The sequence below is a fragment of the Chanos chanos genome, chromosome 5 (assembly GCF_902362185.1).
Source record: "Chanos chanos chromosome 5, fChaCha1.1, whole genome shotgun sequence".
Taxonomy (NCBI): domain Eukaryota; kingdom Metazoa; phylum Chordata; class Actinopteri; order Gonorynchiformes; family Chanidae; genus Chanos; species Chanos chanos.
In genome coordinates, this window is record NC_044499.1 from 22,825,331 (window position 1) to 22,834,458 (window position 9,128).

General features: G+C 42.7%; 1 protein-coding gene across 2 annotated transcripts in view; it reads right to left on the reverse strand.

Moving 5' to 3' along the window:
- The window catches only part of LOC115811963 (solute carrier family 22 member 23), a 37,756-nt gene extending 29,140 nt beyond the window's left edge, over positions 1–8,616 (reverse strand). The window contains exons 1-2 of one of the 2 annotated variants that reach the window (XM_030774408.1): positions 8,500–8,616; positions 7,636–8,173 (exon numbers count right to left, since the gene is read on the reverse strand). In XM_030774408.1, coding sequence (XP_030630268.1) covers positions 7,636–8,064 — 429 coding nt within the window. In that variant the 5' untranslated portion in view covers positions 8,065–8,173; positions 8,500–8,616. Of the gene's footprint in view, positions 1–7,635; positions 8,174–8,398 lie in introns of both variants that reach the window. The other variant, XM_030774407.1, reaches the window with a different exon arrangement.
- Positions 8,617–9,128: the final 512 nt, after the last annotated feature.

The window sequence follows — 9,128 nt, forward strand, 5'->3', positions numbered from 1 at the left end:
CAGTGTAAATTCAGCTTAAGCGTGCACTGTGACACAGGGAACACCCATGTGTGTAAAAAACAGGTCCTGTACCTGTTAAGACGTCGGTTCAGCATGACAGTTTATATCTACGCAGTGCAGGCCCCATACTATTGGATTAAAATATGAAAACACAGTTATCAGTGACAGTCCGCGTAGACCGGGACTACAGATTACATGCAAATTGGATATTTGCTCAGTCACTTCCTGTGTGCTGTCACAAATGCGTTTCAAACCAGTAAGGTACAAAACTTCCCTGTTTTTCATGTCTTAAATCAGCCAATAATGAGCTGAGCCGTTCTATCTGGACCATGTGGACTGGGATGAATAATGAAACCAGATACAGGTGACTCCTGTATAAAACAACAGCCATTCCTCAGACCTTCATCCTCCCTTCAGTGTTGTAGTATTTAAATACACAGCTTGAATGTACTGAATCATAATCCCAATCTCTGTGGGGTCATCTATTCTCTATGCTGTGCAAAGACAAATTTGAGACTGACCCCCCCCCAAAAAGAAGAAAAAAAAAAAAGAAAGAAAAGAGAGAATCTGTTAGTTTAGGTAATTAAGGTCTGTTCTTTAAGGTTTCTGATTCACTGCCTTATAAAGTTAGTGATATATTGGTGATTATGGTAGGTTTAGCTCTATTATCTGATATAAACAGGAATGGAATATCTGTAGTATAAATGGGATGTCTATGTCACATAAGACATGAAAGGATATAGAGAGCATCTAACCAGTTCTTTAAGTCGAACTAAACAGTCAAAGGCTCTCTTCTCCCTTTCTCTTTCTCTCTTTGTGTGTGTGTGTGTGTGTGTGTGCGAGAGAGAGAGAGAAAGGGAGAGACAAGGCAATGCTGTATGTGGGCTGTGTGTGTGTGAAAAGCAGTCTGTCATGCATAGCCAGGGAAAGAAGGCTGCACTGTGTGTGTGTGTGAGAGAGAGAGAGAGAGTGAGAGCGTGAATGAATGATGAGTGGAGCAAGTGAGTGATGGCTGAGCGCATGAATGCCACTGTCCCCTACAAATGCTTGTTTGCCTGGTTTCAGTCTCTGTGTAGATTCTGAATGAGAAAGTATGTGTGTGTGTGTGTGTGTGTGAGAGAGAGAGAAAGAGAAAGAGAAAGATGGAATGAGAGAGAGAAAGACAGATACATGAGTAAAGTTCAAGAACAGCAATGTTGTATTTTACTCTTTGTGTATGTGTGTGTGTATGTGTGTGTGTGTGTGTGTGTTCTCTTGTCATACACCTGGAGGACATGGGAAGGAAACAGAGGTCTTTGTCTTCCATTAGCAATGGTCAGTACATCATGGTACAATTAGGTCCTACGCCTCCTCTAAGACTCCCCCAATACGCACCCACCCAACCATACGCACCTACCCAATCACACACACATACTATGGGATGAACTACACAGAGGGCATGGAATAAGTCCACAGCATTCAATGCTTAACCACCATAAAGATTTGTGCAAGTAAAAGAGTCATGAGTTTGCTGTTCCTTCATTATCTTAGAGATACACACAGGCACACATACACACACACACAGTCAAAGTTCGCTTAGTGTCACCTTCAGTACTAGCTCTTCTCTGGGCCATGCTTTTGTAATCAGACCACCCACACATCAAGCAGCACATGTCTTTTCCACTGATCTGTCATCAGTCTTTCAGGCACTGTTCTCATCATGGCTCACTGATCCAGGAACTGCATATGGGCAGTTAAGTCCTCCGCTTTCTATTAACACACAGACCTGTGCTCAGCATGTTATAAATCTACAGGAAGGCAAATTCATTTCCAGCTTCTAGTTCTGCTTTTACCACTGATCTGGAGTCAGCTTTGAGGAATGGCCTTTTCCTGTGGCTAGCTAACAGTTAACCTCTCAAGCTGATCCAAGGTCAGCCAGCAGGCCAGCCAGCCATGACAGCTGGATAAACACTGCATGTGTGCCTTTGTGTGTAGGAGGAAGCAGAAAGACATGTTTGTTTCAGTCTAAGTGCCACAAGCAAAAGGCTCCATTTGTACTTCCATCCACAGTTTACTGTCGTCTCCAATTACATGTGCGTGTATATTTGTATTAGTTTGTGTGTGTGTGTGTGTGTGTGTGTGTGTGTGTGTGTGTCTATTTGTAAGCACTTGAGGATAATCAAAACAGTTAATCTGATGGAATAATCCACTTATTTACTTCTGCTACAAAAGCACATAATGCTAATTGGAGGACCTTGCAAATACTCAAGATGCTACACATAGTCCACAGCTAGCTTAGCAAAATGCCAATGTTCTTGAGTCAAAATACACAAAGTTTCTCAATAGGATGTTATTTAGTAGTTTAATTACGCAGAACCAGGACACTAAAGAAAAAATGTAATTAAAAAAAAGATCTTTTAAGACTTGTGTTTTCATGTTTGTATGACACTAGTACATGTGTCCTACTTTGACAATTATGAGCTATCAAAGAAAAATACTGGAACAAAATACAAACTGTACTTCTATTCTTTCTCAGTCTAACACACTTTGTCAGTCAGTGAGCTGACACTTCCATAAGTTACATGAAAAGACAATGTAGCTCTATGCTCAGACATTTGTCAGCATATATGTCTCTCATCTGAACTGGTGCACGCCCCTTCCGTGCTCTGTATGAGGTCCTCTTGGTCCCTGAGCAGGATCCCTTACTCTGGCATTAAAAGGCTAGGCTACGCTAACAATGTGGCCTTTTCTTTCACCCAGTTACACACATCCAAGACATGTGATCACAGCAGGGGTGGTGAGAGGTGAAAAAAGGGAGGGATTTAAAAAAAAAAAAAAAGAACAAACAAACAAAAAGAAATGAAAAAAAAAATGGCAACAGCAGAGGCATGGATAAGGGTCCCCCCCGTCAGAAGAGTGCCACACTTGTCAACAGGTTGGAACAGAAGGTCATGACCTCTGCTAAGATTTTTTTCAGGGTGTGAGAGAACACGCTGATGATCTACAATCAGTTTTGCAGAGAGGTGTAGGTTTCACAAGTGAAGATCAGCGTTTAGAGAGAGAGAAAGAAACCTGATCCTTACATCAGCACTGAGGGGCACTCTCTCACTTTCTGCACTGTCTGCACATCTGATTTGTTCAGCCTGCAGTAATGACAAAGGTTTGTCCTAACACAGGTGGGACACCTCTTCCCCCAGCAAGTCTTTAACAGAGCGCTCCTTCTACAGGCTTCATTACCAAAACTCTCTCTAACTGTTTTACCATGCAATTCCTGGATTTTACACAAACAGTGATATTTTGCATAGAGTAAGGGAATGAATGATGAGAAGAGCGAGAGAGTGATGGGTGTGACAATGTTTAATAAGGTTTACTGTTTTGCGGTTTATAAGCGTACACACAAACAGTAAACATTATGCCCCAAAATACTGTTTATATCGCACAATTTGAGAGACTGCTTTACATAATCAACAGTTAGAATTCACACAATTCATTAAATAATCTTCAATTCATGCAATTCAGGCATGACGATCAAGAACAATTACAGCTTCCCTAAACAGTTAATTACAACCTTTAGCATTTTTTGAGTAACAAGGTTATCATAATAAACATAATAAACTCTTCTGTTTCGTCTTCATGAATTCAATATTGCTGCGTCTGCAGCTCTATCCTTTTCAACAACCAATCACAAAACAAACCAGCAAGCACAAATTTTTCAGTAAAACTGACTCATGCAATCCTTAAGTGGACTGGCTAAACTGCCTGCCTTCCAGTCATACTGAGGTTTCTAGATTCAGTTTCATTAAGAGGAGCCCTGTGACTTCTTCATTTAAAGAGCACCGCGGTCCTGACCAGCCTTGCCACAGGAGTGTCATTCAAACCTGACTGATACAGGGCAGAATCAGGACCTCACGGTATCTCTCGGTAATGATGTTCTCCTATTCATTACACTACTCCTCATATTAACTCCAAGCCCTGCGGGGGTTCTGCATTCATTAGGATGGCCCTCCACTGCCAAAGCACGACTGTCCCAAAGGAACCAATCATGGCTCACGAAACGGTTCTTATCTCAGTGAAGGCGTGAGAAAACCAGGCCAGCCCGAGGAGCCCCACGTACGAGAACTCATTTGGTTCTGGGGAATTCTCCAATTTGACTAATTGGATGGGAAGGTTATCAGTTCCTCTAGGGTGGCAAATGTTATGCTTGATATGTCCTGCAGTCCTCCTCTGGAACTGTCTGTCTGTGTGGGGGGATGATTTCCGTTCAACTCCATGTCTGCTTTTTTTTTTTTCTCTTCTTTGCTTTTTTTCTTTTTTCCCCACACTTTTCTTAACAGAGCAGCACTGAGGGAAGTTTTTGACTCTAGAAAAAAAGAAGTTGGACAACCACGCAAAAATGCCATGCATCTGTAAACAGTCTAATATTTTTTTACTGTGGTTTTGAGTCATTTCCGAGCTGTCCATCAGTCTTTTTTTTTTCTTTAAAGTTAGATAGGGATGGCCTGACATGGTAGAATGGAGAAAAGAAGTATTCCAGCTCTGAGTGACAGTCAGTACATGTTTCAGACTTCTTCCTGAAGCCCAAGCTTGAGGACAGATAAACCCAGTGAGGATGAGATAGGAGCACAGGAAACACAGGAACACAGGAAGCAGTGCTAGATATTTCATGGACCGAACTTCACTTTTCTAATCTAATGGCCACTCCTGTTAAACATAACTCAGATATGCAGGCCCAGTAGCCCAAGTTTTGCAGTATCTCTAACCCTTGTCTTGGCCATAAGCCACCAAGAAGCAGGTATATAGAATGAAGTTATCACTGCACAGGAGAGTGGGCAGTTGCTGTGACAGCTGGACCTCCTCTCTCTGTCTAAAGCTGTTCAGAAGCTACATCAAAGTGGCATGATCCAAACAACAGAATGATGTGGAATTTTATCTTCAGAGGATACTCAGAGAGCTTGGCACACTTTGAGTGCTTATTGTGAAATACAGCAAACGCAAGCAATTCCCAAGTTGTCTTAGAATCAGATTGAGGCAAAAGATACCTGATAGAGTGATAACTACCAAGATCAGTAAGCCATAGTGATCTTCCTCACTACTTACATGAAACATCCAAAATGCACAAAAACTACATATTCTGTGACCATTGCTCTGCGGCCATTATTGCTACCAGGTCAGACTGTGGTAAAAAAAAACAAAAAACAAAAAAACATGTATGGTTATTACATGTTTTATTATCCAAACACCTTTAACACCTACATTCTATGATCTTTATGAAGCAACCATCAGAGAACTTAAAAGGTCCCCATTTATCCATGGCTCAGTGAATCTACTGTCTACACATTATCTCCAACAAAGACAGTCCAGAGAGTGGGGGTTTTCCATGCCTAGAATGCCAGTGATGACATATTCTGACAATCTACTGAATACTAAATGGTCAAATATCTGAAAGACTGCTGAACATTGCATTTCATCAACTTAATTTTGTCTGAAGAAAGCACTGACATGAAGAAAAAATCCACCGCGGAGATGTTTATTTGTCCTCTGCAAAACTCTTTCAGGCATGACTGGCGACATGCGACGTGTGATTTCAGAGTGGACTGTATTAACTCCGACACTGACCTTGACCATTACAACACATTCTATTACTGACCCTAGGTCAGTTATTCATGGCTCTGGAAAGAGCCCCAGGGAAAGCAGCTCCTCTCTCGAGTTTTCATTAGCATAACTTACGCTTAAGGAGGATAGATTACAAACCCCATGCTCTAAGTTATTCATAATTGCAACACACATTATGGATCCACAGTGGGCTACTGGGAGTAAATCTTACCATTAAGACTTAACTGGGTGACAGGCTAATGATAAAATGAGCCATTTAATTGAACAATGAGTATGACCTGAGTTGAGGGAGAACCTGAGGTGGTGCAGATTCACTCTTTCGCGGTGGCTGAGTTTATGGCTTGCTCTGTAAGTCTGGGGGCTATGACACTGCTCTGCTGCTAGGGTAAATACAGTGGTCCATGCATGTTTAATAGTTGCACATTCCCAGGAGAAACGCACAAGGCCATATAATGAGGCCTGAAACAATAACTTGAGGAAGGCCAACAATGTGTGTCTTAGTCTTTAGTTCACATGCTTTACCATTCATCTGACATGCTGAAAAAAAAGACAACAATGATTTATTGACAATGAGTCTGAAAACCTGTAATGTGCTTGTTATACGTGTGCTGACTAAATCCCCCAGATAAAATGCAAGCTGCACCCCAACTAAAAGGTCTACATCGCTAGAGCTGCATTTGCAGATATCATTTAGACAAATTCATCAGTGAAATAGGAAATGCAGATAGTTTCCTCAAATCAGTCTTGACCAGTGACTGGATAAACGACAAAGTGGATGAAAACTGTAGTTAATTCATAATGCAAAACGAAGATTCGAAGATGCAAAACGAAGACTGTAACGAGCGACGGCTATGAGCGTCTCTCCGTCATCTCAGTTATTTATGTCAAATTAATCTTCAACTGCCAATCATTCTTTTTACACTAAACACCATAACACGGATCAAAGCCAATCAGTGAACTATTGATCACCGAATCTGTTAGAATATATACCTGTACAAACGAGTGCCATGTAAGTATAATTTAACGTGGCGAAAGGTGAGCATATTGTGTACATTACCTGGTAGAGTGTTTCTGTAATAAACAAACTTACCCGTATGATGCAGACACACTGATGTTGCCTTCAACATCTTATCAATCAATGCCAGCGAGCTATGAGCCATAGGAGGCGATAAGGAGATAACAGATTTTCGTAATAAAGTGTGAATAATAATATGGCGTGCTCTGGGTCAACTATTTGAGATTACACCAGATTCAAGTACGTAAAGGTATATAACAAAGCAGAAAATCTTGAGCTTTTGAACAGCTCAGAGGCTTCGGATTTCCAAAAATGAGGAATATAGACTAAAGGGGAAGTGATCATTAGTACCACTGCGTGACTAACCTTTGCTCTACATCAAAGTGACCGACTCAGCGAACAGAAAGCCCTTTGACAACCGGCACATTCCGTCGCGGTCAGCACGCGGGGGGAACCAGTGACATCCCAGTGCGATAGCTCACACTTCGTCAGCTGCTGTGTTGCGAGTGACTCATATTCATCTCAGTCAGCAGTGCGATGCTTTGCCTTCGATTAAGATTGAGCGCGGGCTGTTGCCAGGACCCCATCGTGCTATAGGATCAGATTTACGTTGTGCGCTCCATCCTACAGCTATTGCTGATCGAGCCTACAAATCCCGTGGTGTATGGACACATGAAATGTTTTGTGTCATAACAACATTTTAACCGGTATCAGTTTCAACACATGGAATTTGGAAATGGCACTGTAATAGCAGTTATGGTGCCATAAAATCGATTAAGCTTCTTAACTCTGTTGCTCACGTGGTGCCAATGTGCGGTGGAACCCGTGAGATATTTACACTCAAGTCGCTTGTCTCATGAACGACGTTCATCTATCATTCAGGGGGTCGATCCCATCCTCAGACACAATGCAGCAAATATCGACTCAGGCTACCATGTCAGTTAAGAGTGAATCGAAAAACGAGTAAATCAGGCTGCATTGCACAAGTCGTCAGGTCGGAGGAATTTGTTATTGTTGGCGAAACTTACCTTGGTGACAACATTCTGCACGAGTCCCGTTTGCAGTTCATAGCTCCATTGCGTGCACATACACTGCACGTTTCTTGTCTCGTTGTCTGTGCCGCTGGCCGAAGAATAAGTGGCACGCGCACTAACATTATTTAGACCATTAAACAACGAGGTAGGTCCTGCAGTCAAATTGGTGGTGTTTATCTGCGGCTGAAGACACGTATTGTTCGGCTGAGCAAGGAGGAAATTGTCAGAGAACTGACTGAATCCGATAAACAACGCAGGGATCCACGTCAAGACGATAAGCTGTTTTTGGTATTTCCCAAATCCGCCAAGAAATGGCAAAACACAGCCGTCGATACGCGAAAGCAAACTCGGTGAAGGGGTTTCGGGTGACACAAAACCATTCTCCGGTTGATGGTCCTCGTTTTCAGGCTGAGACACTTCCATCGCCGTTTCACGCTGAGGTGCGTCCGTCGGTGTAGTGCTACCGGTGTGGGTCTCGCCCGTCGCTCCCACAATGCGTCAGTGCTCACGGTTGTCGTCCCTCAGTCAATCACTGTAACGGCAATAAAAAGTAAACTAATTATGAATGATCAGGAGGTTGCTTGTAAATGCGTCACTCACAGGTAATCCACATCAATACGGACAGCTCTCACGTCGCTTTCCCAACCTCAAAAGCTCAGCGCCGGCTGACGTTACAATCTACCGCAACACTTGGCAGACACGTCGCCCTATACCTCTCCTAACTCAGAATGTAGCCTGTTCCTTTATCTTATTATACCTGATTTGTTTGATAGACTTGGAATTGAAGTCTGCCGGAAGGCGCTGGAAGGCAAGGAGGATAATCCAGCCCCTATTTCGGAGCAGCCACAGGTAACACACCTGTCAAAATGTAGATCACCGGCTGGCGCCGCGGACATAGTCCAGTTTTGAATCGAAATATGCGTCATCCGATTAACAGCGAACACGCTCTCCTCCCTCGCTTCCGATAGCTAATTCATCTTCAAATACCCGAGCCAGCTAAAGTCAACTACATCGGCTTTACCTACATAACAAGGTTCGAACAAGAGCAGAGCAGACACCACGCAAGGCGGGACTTTGGCTGAAACCTCCGCCCTCGTATATCATTCGGAAGCATTGATTGGAGAGCTCTGCGGCGCAGCATACAACAGCTCTCGGGTCTTTATGGCAACAAAGAATTCCTTTGTAATCTGTCACAGCTGTTGTCCGTTCTTGGCGATCAATCTTTGTGTAACACAACTTTCGATGAAACAATATAACAATTGAAGCGGAGCACAGAAAAAGTCCAGTTTGATGTGATTTCGCCAATAATATGTAAATCGGCTTATCAAGTTAATGCAGTCAGTTTCATGGACTGTTTGTTCATAATCCTTTTACTTAAAGCACATGTTAATCTACTGAGGTGACCGCCACACATCTGCTCTCTCTCTCTCTCTCTCTCTCTCGGTTTGAAAGTAGCTGATGTCATCTGCTGGCCAAAATACTTATTG